General features: G+C 46.7%; 2 protein-coding genes and 1 non-coding gene across 6 annotated transcripts in view; 1 reads left to right on the top strand and 2 right to left on the bottom strand.

Annotated features, from left to right (window-relative positions):
* The window catches only part of METTL6 (methyltransferase like 6), a 16108-nt gene extending 4385 nt beyond the window's left edge, over positions 1-11723 (bottom strand). For 2 of the 4 annotated variants that reach the window (XM_040263764.1, XM_040263774.1), the window contains exons 1-3: positions 10436-11709; positions 9577-9711; positions 3660-3830 (exon numbers count right to left, since the gene is read on the bottom strand). In XM_040263764.1, the coding sequence (XP_040119698.1) occupies positions 3660-3830; positions 9577-9711; positions 10436-10660 (531 nt within the window). In that variant the 5' untranslated portion in view covers positions 10661-11709. Of the gene's footprint in view, positions 1-3659; positions 3831-5287; positions 5448-9576; positions 9712-10435 lie in introns of all 4 variants that reach the window. The other 2 variants (XR_005725031.1, XM_040263766.1) reach the window with 2 other exon arrangements.
* Positions 11681-25398, top strand: EAF1 (ELL associated factor 1). The gene is made up of 6 exons (XM_040263755.1): positions 11681-12074; positions 13870-13964; positions 15912-16048; positions 17712-17905; positions 19505-19747; positions 22216-25398. Exons 1-6 carry the CDS (start codon positions 11702-11704, stop codon positions 22260-22262), a joined length of 1089 nt encoding a protein of 362 aa, XP_040119689.1. The 5' UTR covers positions 11681-11701; the 3' UTR covers positions 22263-25398.
* On the bottom strand, positions 15703-15775 carry TRNAA-UGC. The gene has a single exon. It is a non-coding gene; the product is annotated as a tRNA-Ala (tRNA).

The following is a 25398-nucleotide window of genomic DNA, read 5'->3' as shown; positions in this document are numbered from 1 at the left end:
AACGCTAAATTTTAAAATGTGACTCACTAAACAATCTGAAAACTTTAACTTGTATGAGACTCACTTATTTTCAGAAGGAAGGGAAGGCCGCATGGGACTCTCGCTCAGGAATCTGGGAACTCCTGATCCATGGGCCAGCTGTTCTGTTAACTGGCTGAATGACCCTAGACAAGTTATTTCATCCTTCTGAATGTGCTTTCTCATCCGTAAGACAGAAATTACGGTACTAACACCTCCTCTGAGGCAGGACTGTGCCTTTGCTGGGCTTTCTCATCCTCCCAGCAGCTCCAGAAAATGGCGGGTGAGATCAGTCACACCCTCTCTTGGTGAGTGAGGCTCAGGGCACAAGTGATTTGCCTGGGCTTTCAAGGCAAGTCAGTGGCACAGGGAAGACCAAAATCCAATAACAAATTTAGTTTATTTTTCCTTTACCGTTTCATTCCAAAAACAAGGGAACCCAAGTTTAAGGTTCCCTTTCAGTTTAAAATTAAGTGGTTTTAAAATTTCCCCAGTGTTAGCATCCTACAGTAATTAGCTCTACCACGAACAGCGTGTTTCTGTGGCTGTTCAAACTGGAGAGCTGCCCAAAGGGTGTCTGCCTGTCAGAGGCTGAGACTGCTTCTTCCGCTAACTTCCTGGTGAAGCACATGACATCCAATTAAGGAACCAGTCACCGCGTAGGGGGCCTCACACGGCTGCCGTGCCCTCACTCCAGGTCAGCTGAAAAAGGAATTCTATTGGGGCTAACACAGGAGGAGGGGAAATGGAACTTATTAGCATAAGAAAGGTTACAACAGAGGCCAGGTGTGGACTGAGACAGCTCAAGTCAGTGTTTTGTTTTAGTTTTAACATAACATTTCATTATTACTAAAATACAGACAATATGCTATATCTTTTCATTTAAATCAAGAAGAGGGATATCCTCATTAATACTCAGCTCCGTTGGACTTTATTATAATCTAATAGTGTCTCATTAAGGTTTTATTTTCCATTTCCTGGGTTATCATATGCTAACTTACTATCTGTATATTCTCTTCTATAAAAAGACTGTTTTTCCATTGTCATTCTTACTGTTACCCAAGAATTCTTTATAAATTCTGAAATACTAATCTTTGTCACTTGAATAGTTTGTTGTTTTTTTTGCCACAGCGAGTGGCACGTGGGATCTTAGTTTCCCAGAGGACCAGGGATCAAACCCATGCCCCTCTGCAGTGGAGTGAGGAGTCTTAATCACTGGACTACCGGGGAAGGCTCTCAGCTGAGCAGATTTTAAGTTACTTTTCCCACCTGGTCTCTCTAGTTTCTTTGTATCATCTTAATCATTTGAAGAAAACAAACTCCTAATTTTATTATATCATCTTCATGCATCGAATGCTTTTCAGTCTTTGAGAGAATTTTCCCCACTCTTAAGTCAAAGATTTTTTCCTATAGTTTCTTCTGAAAGGCTTACACTTTGGTCTTTTCCAGTTAAGTTTTTAAATCCACCTTTAAATCCAAACATAGTGGCTTTTGTATACAGATGTGAAGCAGAAAACAATTTGGGGCTTTTCCCACACGGACCACCCGTGGTCCCCGAATCACCTCCTGAGCAGTCCTTTCCCCAGTGATCTTCCAATGTCACCTCTATCAACTATCAAATTTCCACACATACATGGATCTACTTCTAAGCTATCATATTCCATTTGTCAATTTTTCTGTTCCTCTGCAAATACCATCTGTCTTAATAACTGTAGCTGTAATAAGCCTTTATATCTGGTAAGGTATAAATCTCCCCATCTCCTTCTTCAGGAATGTTTTGACTCTTTATTCTTTCATGTAAATTTAGAACCAACTTGTCAATCCCCCCCGCCAAAATAAAAAGTCTACCAAAAACCTCGAACTTAAACAAAAGGGTAAAATATAACATGAAGTGGAACAGGATTACACAGTGCATGTTACTTTTTTAAATAAAGTATACAATTCTGTGGCACTGAGTACATTCACCTTATATCTGTGTAATTCTTTAATATTAATTTTCTTTAATATTTTCTCATTAGACAATTAGGCTACTTGAAAACAATGTTTTCTTTCTTTCTCATTCTTTTTTCTGCTGCTTTCCAGCTGACTGGGACCTCCAGCACAACAATGAACGGTACTGACAGTGGGCACTGTCATCCCCACGAAGTCCCAGACATTCCTGACTCCTGTCTCCCGCTCCTTCCTAGTCCCTGGAACCTTCCTCAGTGAAATCGCTGGTATCCTGAATGCTCCCTTCACATTCCAGTGCTAACAACCTGCCTGCCCCCGAGGACACGGTTTTCCCTGCCACCTCTCAAGCAGGCAGTGTTTTCTCCCATGGCCCTAGTACCACCGAGGGCGGGGATGGGGCAGGGTCCTCCTTGCCCCCCACTGCTCCTTTCTGTGCATCCCCCCTTCTCCCCTCAAGTTTCAGCTCTGAACCTCCTGTCATCAGATCATACCACCACCCACTACCCCGTATTATTGCTGTTGTTTAGGCACTAAGTCGTGTCCGACTCTTTGTGACGCTATGGACTGTAGCCTGCCAGGCTCCTCTGCCCACGGGATTTCCCAGGTGAGAGTACTGAAGTGGGCTGCCATTTCCTGCTCCAGGAGACGATCCCAACCCAGATGTGGGATCAAAGCCATGTCTCCTCCACTGGCAGATGGATTCTTTACCACTGAGCCACGAGGGCATCAATTAGTTCCAGGGTCATTTCCCTTGATTTCATGATGAGTGTGTCTTCTGGTTTATGCTCTTATCCATACACTAGTCCATTTTTAACTCCAACTAATTTCAACATACACAGGAATTACCCTTCCAAACATGCTGGATCAATGGTTTGAGCTTCTGTCTTTCAAAGATTTTGCCCTTCACCTTACCTTAATCACTCACTGCCACAGTAATGTTCTAAAGTCTTGCCCACACTGTGAAGGTAATACTTTCAATGTCACGCAAGTCACCCTCTGACTACTCCCATCATTTTTCCAGCTATCTAACTCCCCAGCTTTCTCAATCCTTCACTTTCACCTGAACCATCAAAGGGAAGATGGTAAGGTGGCCTGTCTCGAGTCCCATGACTTGGAAGTGCGACTCCACTCCCCGAGTGCCGCAGCAGCCTGCTGGTGGCCGCAGCAGCTTGGGTCCTAACGGAAACGATGGGAGAGACAGCAATGACCACGCTGACTTTTAAGAGCACTCGTCACTACTAGGCACTGCACCGGGCACTGAGAACACAGCTCATATAACCTGCTCCAAATCCCAACATCTAGGAACCATTATCTCAACACTCCACAGGTGATGAAACGGAGGCTCAGAGAGGTAAGGGAAGTGGCTACATCGGGAAGTAAGGTTTAACTCGAGCATGCCGTGTGCTCCTGTGTGGGAGCCCCTGCTCCCTCTTGCTTTACCGCAGGGCTCCACAGATCCCAGGCAGCTGCTCCAAGGCCGGCCAAGCTCTGAAGGGCAGCTATGGCCACTAAGCCAATCAGAATTTAAGGTGGATGTTTCACGCAGGAGAACTTCTTTTCATACACCGACTACACAGCCCACCTTGTAAGAACAGGGAGACTGTGAACTAAGACAGCACGTGAGCCTCAGAGGGAAGGTAAGTGAAAAGTCAGGCTGTCGAACCCTCAAATGCAGGCTCGCAATCACTAACCTTGTAAATGTTTTGTAAGACAAGGTGCATCTTATCAGGGTGAACTGCGGAGAGCACAAATATCAATGTGACAACATCCACAGACTCTGGGGGCACGTGCTCCAGAAGGTCATCTTTGGTCAGATCACACTGGAACACCTTGCATCTTTCCGTGTCATAGAGAGGATTTTGCTGGAGAGAAAAACACAAAATGCCTTCAATGCAACACCCATGCTGATGCGCACGGAAAACCACAGCACACACGGAAAACCAGAGCACACACGGAGACGCCATTCCACGTGTGCGCTGCTGCACAACACAACTCAACTCAACAACCACTGCTGCTGGGCAAACTGACCAACAGGTCGTGTTCACACTGAAGCATGTGATGCTCAATACTGCCAGAAGGGGCGAGATCTCATTTTAACAAAGAAGTCTGCTCCTTTTTTTCCTTTTTTTTCATTTTATATTGGAGTATAGTTGATTAACAGTGCTGCCTTAGTTTCAGGAGTGATTCAGTTATACATATACATGCATCTTCTCTTTTGAATTCTTTTCCCATTTGTGTTATTAGAGTATTGAGCTGAGTTCCCTGTGCGATACAGTAGGTCCTTATTGATGATCTCTTTTAAACACATCAACAAATTATTTTTAACTGCGTATACAGTCTATCACATATTCCAAACTGAGCATTTAGAAGCATGTAACTCCGGAGGGAAGATAAATCAAACCCTGCCTCTGCTCCCTTAACCCTCCTCTGACTCATCCACTATAACCCTGAATCCTATGAGAGGTCCTTCCAGCTCCCTTTACTGAGATGCTCCCACCCTTCTTCTGGGTATGGTGGTTGCTTGATGCAGCAAGCTAAGAAAACTTTTTTTAAACTACAAGTACATTCTGGTAATAGGTTTCAACACATATATAACAGCATTATGGAGAAAAATAATAAACTTTTCTTTAATATAAGGACCTTAATAAGCAGATACATAAAGTTATAGGATGGGTCAGTTCTACCTATAACTCTGCTTATATATTGGAGTTTATTACAATCTCAACCGAATCCTCAGATTTCTAGAAATGTGGTTAGGTGAATTTTATTCATCTGGAAGTGAAAACCTTTAGGAACAGCCAAGACAATTTTTAGATGAAAACAATGGAGGAGGAGGCATACTACAGGACATCAAAACACATTACAAAATGTAGTACTAAACAGTGCGGTTTGAGAATGGGGACCAACGGATGGGTGAGACACAAGAGTGTCCCCAAACAGACCCATGTATTTAGAGGGATCAGTAGTGTATATGATAAAAGATAGGTGACCAAAATGACACTAAATTTTTTAAAAAGATAAGAGAACAAAGGTTATGATTATCAGGAATGGAAAATGACCTTCTCCCTCAATTCACTGAACAGTTAGCTCTATCCACTTGTGTTAAAGGACAGCAGACCGCTAGGAGAAATAAAAGAATTCCAGCTCCAGTGCAGAGGTGGAGAGACGGAGAGTCTATCCTAACACGGCCACGAGCGGGACAGACAGCAACTTCATGTGAACCCACGAGAGAGCAGAGGTCAAAGAACCACCAGCCACCCCCAGATGTGGAGAGGGAGAGGTGCCTTCAGGGAGATGCAGGACCCAAGCATTTGCTTACCTGAGGCCTCTAGAAAACTAGAAACGTGACAAACAGCATGAAGCTCCCAGGGCTGAAGCCATCGGGATGTCCACACCCTAGCAGGTGTTTCCACCAGGGACATCACTTAGGCTCTCACAGAAAGAACGGGGCTCTTTCTGGGGCTGGACCTTCTCAGCTCCTTTAAGGGAGAAAAGGTTTAACATGCAGGGGAAAAGTCATCTGGGCCTTGGGTCCTTGGGGCACTGGTGGAACATCACTGCCCCTGGGGAGAGCACTGCTCTGCCCAAACTTTGTCTTCATCTGCAGAGAATGGCCTCATGACCACGGAGTATGACAGAGGAGGGGAGGGGATGACAAAGAAAAGCTCTATTCCTGGAGAAACAGAAACACTTGCGGGAAAGCTGCAAGAGACAGACTCTTCATGGGGAGCAGCACAAAGGGAAGACCCAAAGCCAACAGGAGCAACAAAGTCACCAGAGTTTCAAGTCTCACGGGCCCATAGCAACAACAAACCTCACAGGTAACTATAGCAACAACAGACTTTAACACAGAGCACAACTCCAGTCTAGATTATTACAAATCCTTATTACCTATCCACCGCCCTGTATAACACACCTAGCTTTCAACAGAAGAAGAAGGCGGCGGCACACCATAAGGCAAGAAAAAACATGGTGTGAAGAGACAACCATGAAAACCAGACTCGAATACGACACAGACACTGGAACTACAGGTTTGGACAGTAAAAAACAAAACAAGTATGATTAACGTATTACAGGCTTTAATGAAAAAGGTGGACAATATTCAAGATCAGATAGGTAATTTCAGAGATATAGAAACTGCAAATCAATGGGAGATGCTAAAAATCAAAAACATAGTAACAGAAATGAAAATTGCTTCTGACAGGCTCATCAATAAGAATGCTTACTGCCTAAAAGGAATCAGTGAACTTGATGATAAGACAACAGAAAGTACACAAACTGAAAATGCAAAGGGCAAAAAAGTTAAAAACAAACCAAAAGCCAGCATCCAAGAGCTGTGAAACAACAGCAAATGGTGTAAATAGAGAGATAACCAGAATCCTCGGAGAAAACAAGAGCTCAAGAAATACTCGAGAAATAATGGTCAAACTTTTCCAGATTAATTAAAAATCCTTTAACCAAAATTATAAAAAGCGTATCTCTGTGATTATAGAACTCCAAAGACATAAAACCTTAGTACCTCAAAAGGAAATGATTATTCATTTGATGTGATCACTTAAATTCTATAATAAAACAATACCATAAAACAATGCCTAATAAACTGGAAGAAATGTTTGCAACAGATATAACAGAATATATCCCCAAAATAAGAAACAAAATGACAGAAAAACAGGCAACGGTCTGAACAGACAATCCATACACTGCCAAAGCCCATCGTGGGTGAGGGTTTTGTTTCATTTACTACTTTATCCCAATGCTTAGAGCGGTGATTGGCCTACATTACGCTCCTGCCAGCAAATCTGGAAAACTCAGCAGTGGCCACAGGACTAGAAAAGGTCAGTTTGCATTCCAATCCCAAAGAAAGGCAATGCCAAAGAATGCGCAAACTACCGCACAACTGCGCTCATCTCACACGCTAGTAAAGTGAAGCTCAAAATTCTCCAAGCTAAGCTTCAGCAATACATGAACTGTGAACTTCCAGATGTTCAAGCTGGTTTTAGAAAAGGCAGAGGAACCAGAGATCAAATTGCCAACATCCGCTGGATCATGGAAAAAGCAAGAGAGTTCCAGAAAAACATCTATTTCTGCTTTATTGACTATGCCAAAGCCTTTGACTGTGTGGATCACAAGAAACTGTGGAAAATTCTGAAAGAGATGGGAATACCAGACCACCTAACCTGTCTCTTGAGAAACCTGTATGCAGGTCAGGAAGCAACAGTTAGAACTGGACATGGAACAACACTGGTTCCAAATAGGAAAAGGAGTGCGTCAAGGCTGTATATTGTCACCCTGCTTATTTAACTTCTATGTAGAGTACATCATGAGAAACGCTGGACTGGAAGAAACACAAGTTGGAATCAAGATTGCCAGGAGAAATATCAATATTTCAGACATGCAGATGACACCACTCTTATGGCAGAAAAGTGAAGAGGAACTAAAAAGCCTCTTGATGAAAGTGAAAGAGGAGAGTGAAAAAGTTGGCTTAAAACTCAACATTCAGAAAACGAAGATCATGGCATCTGCTCCCATCACTTCATGGGAAATAGATGAGGAAACAGTGTCAGACTTTATCTTTTTGGGCTCCAAAATCACTGCAGATGGTAACTGCAGCCATGAAATTAAGACACTTACTCCTTGGAAGGAATGTTATGACCAACCTAGATAGCATATTCAAAAGCAGAGACATTACTTTGCCAACAAAGGTCAGTCTAGTCAAGGCTATGGTTTTTCCTGTGGTCATGTATGGATGTGAGAGTTGGACTGTGAAGAAGGCTGAGCACTGAAGAACTGATGTGGTGTTGGAGAAGACTCTTGAGAGTCCCTTGGACTGCAAGGAGATCCAACCAGTCCATTCTGAAGGAGATCAGCCCTGGGATTTCTTTGGAGGGAATGATGCTAAAGCTGAAACTCCAGTACTTTGGCCACCTCATGGGAAGAGTTGACTCACTGGAAAATACTCTGATGCTGGGAGGGATTGGGGGCAGGAGGAAAAGGGGATGACAGAGGATGAGATGGCTGGATGGCATCACCAACTCGATGGACTTGAGTTTGAGTGAACTCCAGCAGTTGGCAATGGACAGGGAGGCCTGGCGTGCTGCGATTCATGGGGTCGCAAGGAGTCAAGACATGACTGAGCAACTGAACTGAACTATATGTAGAATAAAGGAAGAAAAACAAGCAGAAGAATCACTAATGCTTATTTACATACCACAAAATCTTCCACTTTAAAGAATAAACAATTTAAAATATGGAGATAGTACTTTTGGCCTATAAGATTGGGAGATACAGAAAAGACTGACGTGGGACTTCCCAGGTGGCCCAGGAGGTAAGATTCTGTGCTTTCAATGCATGGGGGCGTGGGTTTGATCCCTGATTGAGGAACTAAGATCCCACACACTATACAGTGCAGCCAAAAAAAGGACTGATGTTAAATGTTGATGGCATAGAGGAAAAAAATACCTTTATATTATTGGTGAAATTATAAATTGATATAATTTTCTGGATGGACAGCTGGCATTATCTATTTAAATTGTAATGTGTATGCTTCCTCCAAGGAGTTCCATTTCTTCTATTAGTCACCACAGAGACTTGTACACGTGTTTTGGGGCATGCGTATAATTCTGATTACATCAATCCTACTTGTGGGAGCAAAAATTAGAAGCAATTTGAACAATCATCAGCAAGGCAATTATTACCATATGGCACATCGATTCTGTGAAATACTACAAGAGGTAAATGAGATGCGGTAGACCTACATATACTGGATGAAACCACTCGGCAAGATATAACGTAGAGCGAAGAAGGTAGGTTATAGTACAATGTGGTATCACTATTAAAAAAGTCTAGGTGCTAAAATTGTGAAAGGTTGATGGAAAAATAGATATCTGCCTGTTGCCAAAGAATCCCTCACACATCTGTTAATGACAAAAAGAAGACACCTGTGCAACAGAGGAATTAGGAAGTCACCTTAAACCCAGTGACCAAACCTAGCATTACTTACACTGAGATTAGATTACTGCCTCCTGACAGGATGCAATATGAAAGCTACATCATCACCTACTAAAGTATTTTTGCTCGAAATATTTTACCTGATTTAACTTCTGGTTTACAGAAAATACAAGGCATAAAGCAACAAGTTAAACAATGACAGACAGAAATAATCAGCCATATTGGAATGTGCGACCTCATTATATAAAATTGCTTGCTCTCCCAAAACTCGATGTCACTGGGGAAAAAGTCAAAGGGAAGGGCAGGAATGTTTTAGGCTAAGAAGATTTAAGGTACATAATAAAGTGTAAGCTGCAGTCCTTAACTAAATACAACTATAAATGACACTATAAAAGTTTATGAAGCAAAAGCAGCAAAATGCTGCCAATCATTAAATCTGAACACAAGTTTATGGATGTTGTCTTGTATTTCTTTCTACTTTTCTAAATAATGCTATGTTTCTCTATGTATTATACATGCACATACACAGGAAAACTACATTTACAGTGATCACAGCCGGTCCTTCAGAAAGAGGACCGGAATTGGGAAAATGGGTATAGAAGTCAGGTCCAACAAGTCTAGGAAAATAGAAACATAACAACACACGGATGGTGCACCAACCTTGACATATTCAACAGCTCTTGGAGAAAAATCACAGGCATAGGCAAAGATATCTGGATCTTCTTCTAAAAGTGGGAATAAACAGTTCCCAACCCCACAGCCAGCTTCAAGAATAGTCAATTTCTGATCTTCAAACTGAGGAAAGAGAACCCAAAGTTACAGTACACAACATCCCACCTAATGAAGAAACAAACTAAAAGGTCCAGAACATGAAACAAGGTCTCTGCCCCCATGGAGTAGACAATTAACCAGTGAATGGATAACCCGAAGCAACCGATGCCTCATCTGTTGTCCGACACTGGGTAATCTGGTGTGGAGAAAACAACAGCGTAATGGCTAACACAACATGCTCTGAGGTTAAACTGCCTGCACGCAAATCTGAACTCTTCCCCTCACCCTGCGTTCTGTCTGAACAAGTCACTTACACAGCTTTGTCCCTCAGTTTCATCAGCAAGTGGGAATAACACTAACGCTAAAGTTCAACATGTTACTTTAAGGTTTAAATTACAGAACACTACTGTTAAGTTCATGTAAAGGGGTGTGGTGAAGCATTCATCACCATTATCATTATGAACCTGTCACTGAAATCATTCAGTATGAACTCAATATTTACAACTTTCAGATTAGCTTTAAAGAAACAGAAAATGCTCACTAAAGTCCTCTCTCCTCTGTATTTTACAACTCAGCAACTTCTAAAACTATTTGAGACAGTGTATATCTAAGCTACAAAAATTCATGAAGCCTTTGACAGGTTTCATAAATTTTCTACCTCACACTCGCCCTGGGAATGCAATAAAACACCCCTCTTCTACACATTTTAAATGAAGAATCGTTCAAACAAGGTGCAGTATTAGTTTACCTCTCTACATGATCTGAGCTCCTCAAACTCTCTGGTAGTCCAGTGTCTATCTTTGAAGAAATTAGTGCTGTTTCTTTTGTAAAAAAGGTCCCAGTTCTTCTGAGCCTCTTTTTCCAGTTTCTGCTGTTTAAAATCAGACACTAAAGCTTGGTCTCTCTTCAGTTTCTCCTCTTCTTCAGAGCTGAGAATCCTTGTCTGCAGCCCTCTCCTTTGCAAAGCAGCCATCTCCTACGTGGATGGTCATATGTTAAACATTTAACACTGCTGGAGATTCTCCATTCCTCAACAACCTGAGAACTTCAAGCGGATACCACAGACACAGGCAGGGTACTCTCAGATGTGGTCCCTCAGGCTGGGTTCAAGCCTGAAGCAGCATCGGATACTTCGCAGGAAAGAAAAAAAAAAAAAAAGACATTCCGGGGGGGGGGGGTTCTAGAACAGGTTTTTTTTTTAAGATGCTCAGTTAGCGGTTCTTGATTAGTTCTTTCACTTAACATTTCAATTCCGCAAACATTTACTAGATGCTGACCCTACACAAAGCCCTACCCCACTACAGAAGAGGTCACAAAGAGCAAGACACAGACCCCCGCCTTCAGCGGCTGACATCCAGCGGCCAGGGCTCTCACGCACAGAAAGGCTTAATTCCAACCCGAAGTCAGTAAGCCGCTTTAGTCAGGAAAAAAAGTCACTCTCAAGAACTGACTGAGAAACCTTACGGTTCCTCAGGGTTCGGTCTCCGTGAAACGGGGGTGTCTTTAAAAACAACCACGACGGCTGTCCGAGCCGGAGGCGGTCGGTCACCGTCGCCAAGGACGCGAGAGACGGCGTTTTTCGCGGAAAACGGAGCTACTACGCCCGGGTGGCCTGAGTCTGGCTCATGAACCCCAGGGGGCGTCCCTTTCGGGAACCGAGGCCCTCGCGCCGCCCTGGGCGCGCGAAAGGGACGAAAAAGAGGCTCAGGGACGCGGAGAGTGGGGCCGCCAGGACCCTGCGGATGAGCCGGGCCGCCCAGCCGCGAGGGGCGGCGGCGACCCGCGTGAGCCTAGTCCACCGCGCGCTGGGCGCCCCGGTCAGCAGTTCCTAGGTTCCCCTGAAGGGTGGGGCCGGGCGCGCTGAGCCCCCAGCCAGGCGCAGCCTCAGAAGCAGAACTTGGGAGCCACCGCGGGGAGAAAAAGAAACCAAAACCCTTCGTCTGGCCAACACCCACCCCCCGCCCTGCAGAGAGGCCTCGAAACCGGATTCTCCTGGCGGAAAAGTTCTTCGGCCATGGCACCGCCCCCGCTGCTTCCGCTGCGGGCCCGGAAGTCCCTCCTCGGCGCCGGAAGTTCCGCCGTCGGGTCTCCTCGGAGGCGTCCCCCGCCCAGACGCGCAGGCCCGAGCTCGTTTCCGGCCTGCGCGGGTGGGCGCCGGCTCGGCTCCCCGCGCGCCCCCGAGCGCTGTCCCGGCAGCGCGGCTCCCCCGGACGCCGGCGCCGGCGGCTCGGGCCGAGGCCGCGCCAGGAGGGCCCCCGGGCGGGCGCGAGGCCCGTGCGGGGCCATGAACGGGACGGCCAACCCGCTGCTGGACCGCGAGGAGCACTGCCTGCGGCTCGGGGAGAGCTTCGAGAAGCGGCCGCGGGCCTCCTTCCACACCATCCGCTGTGAGTCCGCCGCCCGGTCGCCCTCTGCCCCGGAGAAGGCCAGGGGGCCTGGCCGGCGTCCCCTCCCTCGGGGGACCTCGGGTTTTTCCTTTGTTTTTTTTTTCCCAGCTCCCTCTTCTCAGACCAGTCCCTTTTCTCAGCTCCCAGGATTTCTCCGCCTTGCGCTACCAATTGCTTTTTCCGAAGGTCATTGGACCCTCTTGCGCCCCGCACCTTCACGTCCCTCTGTTACTCCCGAAGGGCTGCGACCCCACATCAGTTTCCAGCTTCTTTGTATTGCAGCCTCCCCCTCCCCCTCGATCCACACGCCGATCCCCACTGGGGATCTCCACACTTCAGGAGCTCTTCTCGTTTTCCGCGGCGTTGGCCTCCACTCCCTCCTGTTCCATTTCCTTCCCGTCTTTTCTTTCCTTGCCCCCTTTGGTTCTGGCCTCCGCGACGCCAGGCTGCAGCTCCAGAGCCGGCAGCTCTGCGCTCCGTCCGCCTTCTTTTCCTCCATATATCTGTGCCAGCTTGTCTCACGCTTTGATGTCTTTTTGAGGTCACCAGTCTACCCCTCACTTTTTCTCCAGACCCAGTCCCTTGTGGGTGGAAAGTAAAATTAGGATTGGAGAGCCAGGAATAAGTTAGAGCTTGATCTATGTTTGGAAGCAAAAGCCAGCAGGCATAAGGAATGTGCAGATAGTCATTATGCTGGACCTCTTTTTTTCTCCATGATTACAGACTCTGTTGAGGGAGGGCCTTTCCACTCTGTATCCTGGGTGAAGAATTGGCCGCCAGAGCATCCCACTATGATTCACAGACTCCTGGTTTCGCGTCCCGGTAGCCCCATTACTGGTTAAGACTTGTTTTTGTCCGAGGAGTTCTTAGATGTGACTCAACACCTTGAAACGGGGCGTAGTAGGTGATGAACTTCTGTCTTCCTGTGGTCACTTGCCAGGCCATTACTCTGCTTCCTGCTGACAGCAGATCAGCCCTCTGAGGGGCTGGGTTTTGGGAATGTGAAAAGAGCAGCATCATTTCCTGAGCCGTTTACTAAGTTGATGTTGTAGCAGAATGAAGGGCAATGTGCAGTGTAAATAAGACACTTCACAGAAGTACCTGGCCTGCAGTCTGAGGCAGGTTTGTGTTAAAAGGCAGTAAGATAGCTGTTCACGCTGTGCCTTAACTGCAATTCAGAAACATGGGCAGGATTAACCTTTGGAAATACAGTGCAACTTTCTGCTCCAGATATCTATAGGAATATTCTTGTTAAAGCTATGAAACTTAAGTGTGGCAAATCCTAACTTTGACAGTTCTTATAAAAATGCTGTGACCTTTCATGTTTCATATTGTGTTTTACAATCACAGGGTTTTAAAAACATACTCTGTTGCTTTTCATCCTTATAATAACCCTAATAAAACACCTCATTGTAGGTAATAAGACATGAATTTTCATCTGTCACTTAGGGGAAAGGAGTATCTGCTTAATGAAAAGTTATATAAATTCTAGCCTTTTTCCTTCAGAAGTATCCAGTGGGGATAAGAGGGAAAGTATATGGAGGTATAGATGAAACAATATTGTCCCAGAACTGGTAATGAAGCTGGGTGATGGTGTGTAGGACTCATTATATTATTCTCTTTGCTGTTGTATATGAGAAATTTTCCACAGTGAGATAACATTTTAAGACATTCTAAGTGGTTTGTATTTTATTTTATCTGAGTTACAAAAAATTTCCATTCGTACATGCGAATGCCGTGCAAGCACTTAATACAAGTAACCTGGTGGATAAATGCTTTTTTTCTTTCCCTTTAGATGACTTTAAGCCGGCATCTATAGACACTTCCTGTGAAGGAGAGCTTCAGGTCGGCAAAGGAGATGAAGTCACAATTACGCTGCCACATATCCCTGTAGGTTTTATTACATCGTTGTTGTTGTTTAATGTGGAATCACAGTGAATCCTCATATTGTTATTGCAATTTGATTTCCTCCTTTTTAAAAACTTCTAAAAAAAAATTAAATAAAATAAAAACTTCTAGATTTCTGAAGTGCCAACATAAGGAGAAAAGGAACTATGGGGGTCAGATGGGATGGAATTCATGCTTCCCAGGCTCCTGAGTAAAAAAAAAATTCTTTGTCGTTTTTCCCAAACTCCCTTTCCCCATTTGTTCCTAAGAAGGCAAGGTGGAACGTGGCTCCTCCTTTAGACATATGTAGCCTCTCCCAACAGCTACAGAGAAAGAGGTCCGAGTGCTCTACGGGTATAAAACAGCAACAGCTTAGGGGCATGGAGAGGCAGGGGCGAGATCAGCGTGGTTCTTGAATCTGGCAGGGGTGATGTGCAGGCTGGTGGTTTCAGGCAGGACCTAGGTTCAGAGCTGTAGGTTAAAAGCTGAGTGGAGAACCCTCGCAGAGAGACGCTGTTGAAGTCTTACCAGGTACCACTCTGATCACAAGGATCAGACAGAATAGTCATAATGAACACATGCATGCCCCAGGCCTGTCCTGGAACATGATAAGTTCTTGGTAACCAGTGAGAGAATCAAAAGGCTCTGGACAGAGAGCCTTGGGAAGCGTTGTGCTGACAAAAAACCATCTGCCAGTTCAAACAGCTGTCTCGTTAGTTGTTGCCTTTGGCAGGTTACATCATCTCCCTTTGGACCTTCGTTTCCCAAATGTAAAATAAAGAGGTTAGATAAATGATCCCTAGGGTCCCTTCCAGCTCTTAATTTTTACTGTATGAACCAGGAGTCAAGGAGCCAACCAATTTCTGATTCCATCCAGGGGATTAAACGATACATTCGGCAAATACTAACATCCACCCACTGTGGTGCTGGCTCATTACTAGGTACTGAGAATATAGTCTTGAAGAAAACAAGCATGTTTCTCCTCCTTAGGGAGTTTAAATAACTGTAGGAAAACGTAGCACTTACTTTAGAAAGTCTAGGGAGACTTGCCTGAGGAAGTGATCTTTGAGCAGATTTGAAGGTTGACTAATTGAGAGGGAGGGAGGGGTTGGGATGTCGCGCACAGAATCCTTGTTAAATCCCTGCAAGACAGAACTTGCGGTTCTGAGAGCGGACTGGTTGGTGCCTTCTTCTCTGGAACCCGTGGAGCCCCGGGGTGAGAGAAGCTAGGTGCAGTGGAGGGACCAGGTGGCTGGTCTGAAGAGTTTCTGCTTGGGCCTTACGCACTGGGCAGTCATGGAAAGCCTTAGGCAGGTTAGTGGCTTGAGGTACTTGAACCAGCCAGAACAGTGAGCTTGGAGAAGGTGTGTGGTCACTTAGCATGAAGGGGAAGCCCGGACTCTCCAATTACAAGGAAATGCAGAGATCGCTCTACTGCTCATAGTGAGAGCTCTACTCTGTCAGACAGGAACACGTCATTTGTGTTTCCCAGTTCACACTTTATTATTATTTGTAACATTTCCCAAATCTCTGGAAAATGTACAGTAACTTAAAAATTCTATATTTATTTCTTGATTACTTAGAGCTAGTTGCACAGTTATAGATTCTTGCTATATTATTTCCTCTTTAACTCCTGCCTTCCCAAGCAAAAATAAAATGCAAATCAGCTTATTCTATTTCTTTAAAAAAAAAATTATTTATTTGACTGTGCTGAGTCTTAGTTGCAGCATGTGGGATCTAGTTCCTTGACCAGGAACTGAACCCGGGCCCCCTGCGTTGCAAGCACAGAGTCTTAGCCACTGGACCACCAAGGAAGTCCCCTTTCTATTCCTGTTTGGGTAGTTCTGATAAAAGATATGCTGAAATAAAGCCAGCTCTAAATTCAGTCTTGATATTCATAACTGGGGTATCTGATTTGATTGTCTGAATTGTTCTTTTGTGGCGGAAAAGGGATCCACACCACCGATGACTGTGTTCAAGGGGAACAAGCGGCCTTACCAGAAGGACTGTGTGCTGATCATCAATCACGACACTGGAGAGTATGTGCTGGAAAAGCTCAGCAGCAGCATCCAGGTCAAGAAGACGCGGTATGTAAAAAAGCAGATAAAGGTTGCTGTGCTGTTTCTGTAGACTTACCTTGTCTATGAGTGTGCCCGTCTGGGAACTTAGTGTCCTGTTGGCAGGCTCAGCAACTCCCACCTGTGTCTTCTCAGACAAGTCAATAAAATGTCTTTTCCTCAAAGGCAATGAAAATAAATAATGTTTTTAAGACCTGAAACGTAGAAGTCACTGGGGAGAGGGCTGTGCTTTATGATTAAGTCAGTTTTATTAATCTCATGGTGGTTGATACAGTACCACCAAAGGGATAAGATTTAAGTTTACAGACTTAAAATTATGAAAGAGTAATTAAGTAATATATATTCTTTTTTAGAGGGACAACAAATTTTTATAAGATGCATTTGAGATTATTATAATATCGAAGCTTTACCTAATTTCTTTGAATAGTGAGCTCTCTTTTAATTTTTAATTTGACAGGCATTACATGTGTCATATGAGGCCAATTAGATTTTATTTTAAAGTCAAATTTTATTCTCTAGGTAGAAGTAACCCAGTGGTTCTATTAGTGATACAGTAATTACTGTACTAGAGTAAATTTTAAAGAGAGCATTATAGTCCGATGTTTTCCTGTGTATGCTTCCTCAGGCTGTTTTTCTTCGCTCATTCCACAAAAAGAAAAGGTACCCACCATTTACTGAAGTCTTATCACAGGCCAGGCACTGTGCCAGATGTTTCACACGCATTGTCTGACTTTTACAAGTAACTTTTGGAAAGGTGGCGTTACCTTCCGCACACACGCACACAGATGAAGAGACGGGGTCGGTGCGCTGATGCCTGCCTGAGCTCAGGGCCGCAGGGAGCTCTGCCGGGCAGACGCCACGGAGCCCCCTCCTGCTGCTCAGTGTGTTGGTAGATTACCTCCTCCAGCCAGGGGCTGCGGTTAGCCTGTCAGAAGCTTGATGGTTTGAGGGGGTTTCTGTTACTACTCAGTGTCATCTGGGAACCAGCAGTGTTTTATCACTTCAGTGTTTGTTAAAAATACGAGATTTTAGGACCTATTAAGTCAGAGTCTGCACTTTAATAGAGATTCCCCAAAGTGGGGTTGCACAGAGTCGGACACGACTGAAGTGACTTAGCAGCAGCAGCAGCAGCAGCAAAGTTTGAAAAATGCTGAGCTAGTCCATTTACAAAAGAAATTGTTGATGGATGGTACTTCCTAGGTCTGAGGTGGAATGCTCTGTCTGTCTGCCAGCAAGAGCTGGCCTGTGAAAAAATGAGCAAGTGATAAATAGATAATGGGGAAAAAACTGCAAACAGGCCAGTATTTCCAGAGCTAGTTATCTTTAATAACTCATTTGCCTGTGGTTTTAACTTTATAGTGTGCAGAAGTTGAGTAGTTACATTTTCCATTACTCAGATGGATTCTCATAATCACAGTATATCCTACCTCAGCGCCTTAGCTGCTGCTCGGTAAAGAAACGTGAGCCTGAGGGCAGCGAGTCTCGTATGCGTGTGTCTCTGGTGCACAGGGCAGAGCGGGCGCAGCAGCAGGAGTAGGTGGTGTGGTGGCATTACACGCACAGTCTTCTGGAGCCTGCGGTTCTGCAGCTGCTTCCAGGTACTTGGTAACTGGGGCAGATCTGAGAACCACTGTTTTTGCCCCTTCAATTCACAGGCCGTTTCTCGTTTCAGAGCTGAGGGGAGCAGTAAAATCCAAGCCCGAATGGAGCAGCAGCCCCCTCGACCCCCACAGCCGTCCCAGCCGCCGCCACCGCCGCCCCCACCTATGCCGTTCAGAGCGCCAACGAAGCCTCCGGCTGGACCTAAAACCTCTCCCTTAAAAGATAACCCCTCACCTGAACCTCAGCTGGATGACATCAAAAGAGGTAGAGAGCGGTTTCTGGAGCCCCGGTAGCAACTTGGAGGAGGGCATTGATGTTTCTGTGGAGGTCGCAGGGCTGGTGGCACGGGCGTTCTCTGCCACTGTAGCAGTTTATGCAGGGGTCACCTTTCCAGAGGTGACGGGTGTGCGGGGTTCCCACTCACCTCGTTTGATAAGGGGGAGTTTAGAGACTTGGGCTGTGGCTGTCTTTGCAGCAGTCTGCTTAGGGGCCCAGGGTTTAAACAAGCCTGTCTACCATCTGAAGGTCCATGTGGCACACCTTTAAGGCTTTGGAAGAGAGAATTTCCAGGTGCTGGGGATGAAAACCAAGCAGGCCAATGTAAATACAGTGTCTGGGCTAAATTCCTCAGCCAGTGCTTTGTACTGACACAAAGTGTGGAGTAGGAAAGCTCCATGAGGACCAGTGGCCTCGAAGGACTTAGCTCTCCGGTCAAGCTCTCTCCAGTGCAAGCCTGAGACAGAGCTCACCGTGGCTTTCTCCCCAACACAGTGGGTGGTTTTAGTTGTCCAGACTCTTAGGAAGCTATGAAGGTAAGTGTTGTATTTCATATTTTTGAAGTTTTATGAAATAAAATTAAACCCACAACAGCAGTAAACAGGAAAAGATAAAAAGTTGCCCTTGGGAAATTTGCCTTTTCCACCTTGTGGAAATACTGTCTCTTTGCAAACGAGATCACTCTGTGTGTGGGGCACAGTTGTTAAGCCTCTGGATTTTGTTTTTCCTCCTGCACATTGGAATGCTGTCTGTGGAAGTTTTCACTTTAGCTGAATAGGAGTTGGGCCGTGAGTGGCTGGTTGGTGCCAGTTACGCTTAAAGGAACCATAGTCATTTAAGGTCTCGTGGTGTGTTTGGACAGGGGAATCTGGCATCTTCCCCAATGCGTTCTGTGGTGGGTCCTTAATACGTTCACGGACACTGAAGTGGTCGGGTAAAACATGTTCTTTCCCTGCTTTACGTTTAATACAAAGGCAGCACCTAAAGGCATGGCTGTCCATCAGATGTGTAAAGAGGACAGAGGAGGAAGAGAAAGACATTCTTGAGTGGCCTTGGCCCCTCTTATGAGCCTTGTGGGACGTGCAAGCTGGAAAGGACCCCAGAGGCTGTCTGCTCTGGCCCTTCCTTTTTCCAGAGCGTCCTGGAAAATTGATTGCCTCCCATCTTGTCTGCCAGCTGGTTAGAGGTAGATCCAAAGCAAGTGCTCAGACCTCCCAGGTCCTGGTCAGATATTGCTCAGCCTCTGAGCAGAATATCGCTCTTCTCCTATTTGGTGTTAATCCTGTCACTCACAGTCTTTTTTTTTTTTTTAAGCAGATAAAGCCAAACAGACTTAACTCCATTTCTTAAAAGAAGCTTTATCTTGAACAAGTGTGCGTTTTGGATGCTTTGGGTGAATTAATGTTTCCATTGTCTCTCCGGAGACATGTTAGGTGTTTTTGTTTGTTGGTTTTGGTCCTTTTGTCTGTCTTTAAGGGCTCGAGAGGCAGGAGCTCATCTTCAGGTATCCCTGGTTGCTCTGGGTTTTCCCCGTGCCCTGTGTGCGGAAAGCTCGACGCGCTGACCCCGCCCTGTCATCTGTTCCAGAACTGAGGGCCGAGGTGGACATCATTGAGCAGATGAGCAGCAGCAGCAGCGGGAGCAGCTCCTCGGACTCGGAGAGCTCGTCGGGGAGCGACGACGACAGCTCCAGCGGCGGCGGTGAGGACAGCGGCCCCGCGTCGCCCCTGCAGCCCGCACCCCCACAGCCCTATGGCGGCCGGCCGGCCGTGGCCAACGGGACCGGAGCCGCGCGGCCGCCAGGAAGCACGCAGCTCATGAGCACCCTCAGTAAGTGTGCCTTCCTGCTTCCGGCTGGGGCGGAGCTGGGAGGGCCGGCCGGAGCGGTGGCTTCTGTCTGTCTTACGCCAGAGTCTATAAACCTGAAGATATTCACAGAAAGGGTCCAGCAAAGACAGTTTGAAGCAGAAAGGAGCAAGTAAAGCAGTAAAAACAGGAAGCACAAAACTAAAAATCTGTTTCTTCTCTTTGCTTTTCTGTTTTGGCACAAATTAAGTTTTGTGGATTCTTGGAAGTGCTGATGTGTGAGTTTGGAACCAGCCAACCCTGGGCAGGAGGGAAGAAAGGGACACTAGTGTCTGTGGCCCTCAGCACAGCTGGTGGTGGTAAGGCAGAGGGGAACGAGCACAGCCGTCTTCGTCTTGGAGGCGAGGAGATGCGGGTCTGTGTGCTGTCCTCTCCCCGGAGTCCCTGGAGCTGGGTGTCCTCCTGGGCTGACTTCGGGAGGTGTCATAACCCTGCTCCTGTGGGGCAGGCAGAGTCGCTCTCAGCTCCACACTGTAGATGTCTAACAGACCCCTTGTGTGGGGCCGGCCTTGTAGGCCTCTGTCCGCTAGGGGCTAGAGCACTCCCTGCCTACTCCAACACACACACACTCCCGTGTGTGCCGGGCCCTACTCCCCTACCTGAATGGGTTCAGCACTGTTGTGACGCCAGCGAAGGCTGTCTCCTGCCATCTCACGATACAGGCTGAGCTTCTGGATTTCGGGTATACTTGGCGCTCTTCCCCGTTGACTCAGGGAACTAAGTTTTACACTAGACCTCTGGAATTCATACTGGAGAATGACCACAGCTCCTGTGACTGTGTAACTCAGCTCTTGGTTTTACCCAGTCAGTGCTAAGCTTCCTTTCCTCCCAGAGAGTAAGAGCCGAAAATGGCTCAGTGCATGTTACTCACCCAGTGCACGGTTAAGTGCCTTAAGCTCCTTTTTAGCTCTTTACGGCTCTTTATTAGCTCTCCCGGCTTGTAGCTTTTCCAATGGCAAGACCTTAATCTTTGCATACCACATATACAATAAAGTATGGAAGTTACCTAAACCAGGATCATCAACCAGAACCAACTTACAAACCCTGAAGTCACAGTGAGTAGCACAAATCTCCTAAACCCTAATGTGAAAACATACAGAGTGATGACAGTATTACTTTCCTGAATGGTAACGTGCATTATATTTTTTCCTCCAAAAAACAAATGGATCAGTTTGAACCTGCGTCAAATAAACTAGTAAGAGATCTCAGAACTGAGTCTTCAGCTCCATTATGCTGAGCTGTTCGCATGCACGTCACCTTCTTTGTAAGCGATGGTGCTCGGCTCTTCTGATTGGGGTTACTCGCTGGTGTTGTGCCCTCCTTCCCACGTCTGGAACAGTAGAGGTCACCTTTATTGGTCTCAGACCTCTTTATGTCATAAAAATTATTGAGGACTCCAAGGAGCTTTTACGTTTGTAGCTTGTGTCAGTGTTTACCACATTAGAAATTAAAACTGAGATGTGCTTAAAATACTCAATAATTCATCTGAAAAAATGATAGTCATATGATAATAAAAATAACACTTTTATGAAAAGTTTTCTAAATAAAATATTTAGTGTGAAGAGTAACATTGCTTTAAAATTTTGCAAATCCCTTACAAAGTAGGGAGTCTTACATCTGCTTCTGCATTCAGCCTTGCCATCAGTTGTGTGGGTTGAAGAAGTCTATGAAGAAAATCTGGCATCACAAAGGTTTATAGTTAGAAAAGGGAGGAGCTTGTGGGGTGTTCTGAAAGGGCCTCGGGGACCCTGGGGTCCTGAGAACACACTGAGCGGAGGTGGCCCAGAGATCAGTGATCCAGAAATGTAGAAGTTCACTTTGTTTTATTCCAGATGGTATCAGCTGGGGTCCTGTGAGTCCTCTTATTCTTTTAGATGGAAAAGCTTTACATTCTTCACTCCTAAACCTAGATGTTGCACGCTGAACAAAATTTAAGGTTTTACAGAGCTCAGTAGTTCAGATCTGAGGTATAAAATAACATGACTGTTCCAGCCAGAGGGGCTGGGTGTGTGTTTATGCTGCATTAGCAGGTTATTGGCATAAACAGAATTTAGCTGCCTGACCAGGAAACCCAACTGGGTATTATTATTTTCACTCTTATAAAGAAACTTGATATGAACAATTCCACTAGCTAGTCAATTTATGACTAGTTTTTACTGTTTATTGAGACATGTAAAACTGTGTAGCCAGTCCTTCCCTGCTCTGCCTCAGTGCGCAGTATTGCTGTCCTTTGCAGATGCAAAAATCGCAATTCTTTTAAAACGTTGACGGCACCAGTTTTGTGGCCGAGCCAAATCAGTTTTCCTCCATAATTAAACTGAGCCAGCCTGGTGTTACTGGAGTGTGAGAGCCCAGACAGGCAACCAAAGAACCACGGGGGCGTTGTTTTTAAACTTGTGTCCTTTTGGTCTGATTCTGTTTTCTCTTTATAGGAAATGACTTGCAGTTGAGCGAGTCTGGCAGTGACAGTGATGACTAGAGCCGGATCTTTTGAAATCAACTTTTTGGTGCACAGATCTGCCGCGAGAACAGGCTGCTTTAGCGTGCAGTCCACGCTGAGAGGAAAATGTGGGGATCGTGACTCTAGGAGGAATTGGAGGCTCTGAAGCACTCAGATGTGCGTGTCTTTAACTTAGTGGTGATGGGTGATTTTCTCACGTAATTTTTGAACAATCTCAACGTTTCAAAGTTTTAAGTAGATCTATAGCAGAACTAACAGAATTGTATCTCTATTTGGTTAACACTGTTAATGGAAACCAGACAAATATGCCCTGGTCTAGGTTCCTCAAAGGCCACTTCCGGCCAGTGCTTCAGTGTCAAACCTCAGCAGCCACCAACATGGCCAAATGGTTTGCCCCAGTGACAGGAGGGGTAGGGGGAGAGGGCAGCCTCAAACCCCAGCACAGACGCATGTTCCAGCCACTTCCAGCTATGGACCCGTGGTGGTGAGGAGGTTCTGCCTGACCCAGCCTGGCAGGCCTGTGTGGAAACGGACATCAGGAAGGGGTATGAGAGCATCCGTGGGGGGGCCTGGAGTCGTGGCAGATGAGGAAGGGACGTGCGTGGCTGGCGTGGGGCCAGTGTCTTGCTCCAGGCCAGGCCTTCCCACTGCTACCCCTAAATCTCTTACTGGAACCAGAGAGTCTTGTCCATGGGCCTGTGTAAGAGCTGTGTTGTGCATCAGAGCTTTTCCTGGATTCCAAAAGATAGAAGTGTGGGCTCCTTCTCTCCAGTTTAGATCCACGCAGTCCCTGAATACATCAGTCCCTCATGAGTGGGGGCGGGGAGCAAAGGAAGCCAGCAGCCATGGTGCTGATGCCCATGCCTCGCTTAAACTGGGGCTTTCAGCTCCGCATGGATCCATAACAAGAGGGCTTCTTTCGGAGGCTGCCAGTGGGGACTGGAGTGGGAGGGCTGAGGTGAGGAGGCCTCTGGGCAGATGGGCCGGCAGCTGCTCTCCAGACTGCGGTCTGGGTGGGAGGCATGCAGTGTGCAACGAGCAGGTGTTGGCAGGGCTCCTCAGTTCTTGCTTTTGCACCGCTCTTTGTGCTTGAGTCCCAAGCTGACTCGTTTTTTTATACGCAACCAGAAGAAAGTCACGGGATTGCCTTCTGCGGTGTGCCATTTCTAGATGATTCTGTTATTGGGGGGGAGCCAGTCACTAGAAAGCGTTCCGTACACAGTGGATGTGTGATAAGTCTTCCCACAATTAGTGCGTTAGTATGGAGTCGCCCACTTCTGTCATTTGAATGATTATGTCCTGAAAAATGTTGGCTTCGATTCAGCCGTATTGGGAACCTGAAGACTGACCTTTCTCCCGCCGGTGACCTCTCCCTCCTTGGCTAGTGGAGGGAAGCAGTCTGGACCCAGGAAGAAGCTAGGTGATTGGGTGGCAGGGGCTTTGAGTTGAGCCTCACGAAGTCACCTGTGTCCCCTGCGCGGTGGCCCCAGTAAGCTGGAGCGGGGGCTGGGCAGCCGCCAGCTGTACTAAGGGCTCACACCAGCGCCTGTGCTGGGTCCTCCGCCCGTCATGCGGCTTTGTGGAGTTCATGGCAATTAGGAACTTACAGTGAATTGGTTGTTTTTAATTTCTTGGTAATGACAGCTCAGGGAAGCTGAAGGTCGTGGTTGTGTGTTAGTCACTCACTCATGTCCAACTCTTTGCGACCCCATGGACCGTAACCCGCCAGGCTCCTCTGTCCATAGGATTCTCCAGCAAGAATACTGGAGTGGGTTGCCATTTCCTTCTCCAGGGGATCTTCCTGAGTGAGGGATCGAAGCTGGGTCTCCTGCACTGCAGGGGGATGCCTTCCCATCTGAGCTGCCAGCGAAGCCCGGAGGTGATGGTTGGGAGACGTGAATTGTTTCTGGATGTGGGAACTGTTTCACCGCTCTGCACTTGCTCAGGCTGGGATGGGCACCAGGAACTTGGACTAAAGATAGATCTATTTAAGCCTCTCTCCCTCCTTTCCTCCCCTCAGAGGCTTGATGTGCATGGCCCGCCTGGGGTCTGGGCCTGCCCGGGGTCTGCTGGTGCCTTGGCAGTGCCTGCTGCTGACCTGCCAGGGGGCTGGGCTCTGCATGCAGCCCCCGCCCCATCCCCGCGTGCCAGCCCTGCAGGCCTGTCACAGCTGCTGGCCCAGCCCCAGTTCTGTTCTCCGCACAAGTCTGCCGGTTGCCTCTGCACACCCTCCAGCTTTGCCCGGCAGAGTAAGGAATCCTTTCTTTTTGGAAATGAAGCCCCCAGCCTCACAGATTCCCCCTCACGAGTGCCCTCCTGCCAGCCAAGCTGGACCTGTTCTTCCTGCCTCTGTGCCTTGTCAGCCGCCTGCCCTGGCCCCGCTCACGGGGCTCTGTGGGTGCCACCAGCCCGCACGGACCTTCCCCTTGCTCAAGTGCTGGTCAGAGCAGGCCCCGAGCGGGCCCTGTGGTCCTCCCTCTTCCCTGGAGCTCGCAGGAGCAGACTGGAGAGGCTCACGGCCTGGTGGGAAGAGGGCACAGGACCGCAGGGACGCTCCCGGCCTCCGGGGACAGCTGGAGACTGTCCGACTGAAGCGTTAAAACGGCCTTTCCTGTGTTCTGTGAGCCGTCTGTCACCGGGTGCAGTGAACTGTGACGCCTTCAGTCCGAAGCACCTGAGGAGCCGTGGCAAGCCAGCCGCTGTGTGAGCGTGATTCGGGAAAACAAACTAGAGATGTGTCATGACACCACTCGTTAACTCTTTTATTTCTGTAGCAGAATCAGTGTTTTAAAGTGTGATTTTAATGTGTATGTGTTTCAGTGGTGGGAAAACTTGAAAATTCCAAGATCCTTATTACTTCCCTATTTGAGAAACTGGTTAAGTAGGGTGTGTGGGGGGCGTGTGCATGTGATGTATTTATTACACTATCTGAAAGGGTAGCTGTCTCTCATGTGGATATGCACTAGGTACGGCCACAGTGTATGTTTCCGTTTGGTGAGGAAGGTAGGATCCATAAAACTCAGGCCTTAACCAGTAGGTTGGGCGACAAGACCAATTGAAATGTCATGAAATGCCTTTGTTGCACCTGTTATCTATCTCTGTGTTGAATTCATTGTCTCATTCTTTAATGATTATTAAAATCTTGTGCCTGAAA

This window comes from Oryx dammah, unplaced genomic scaffold (assembly GCF_014754425.2).
Source record: "Oryx dammah isolate SB20612 unplaced genomic scaffold, SCBI_Odam_1.1 HiC_scaffold_2, whole genome shotgun sequence".
Taxonomy (NCBI): Eukaryota; Metazoa; Chordata; class Mammalia; order Artiodactyla; family Bovidae; genus Oryx; species Oryx dammah.
This window is presented reverse-complemented; position numbering and strand designations above follow the sequence as displayed.

What these genes read in the sequence shown, in the direction of transcription:
- EAF1 (XM_040263755.1), top strand. Translation starts at nt 11,702, where the DNA reads ATGGCACCGCCCCCGCTGCTTCCGCTGCGGGCCCGGAAGTCCCTCCTC. An exon ending in GCTGGATGACATCAAAAGAG is followed by an intron (nt 17,906 to 19,504) that starts GTAGAGAGCGGT and finishes CATCTGTTCCAG; the next exon opens with AACTGAGGGCCGAGGTGGAC. An exon ending in GCAGCTCATGAGCACCCTCA is followed by an intron (nt 19,748 to 22,215) that starts GTAAGTGTGCCT and finishes TTCTCTTTATAG; the next exon opens with GAAATGACTTGCAGTTGAGC.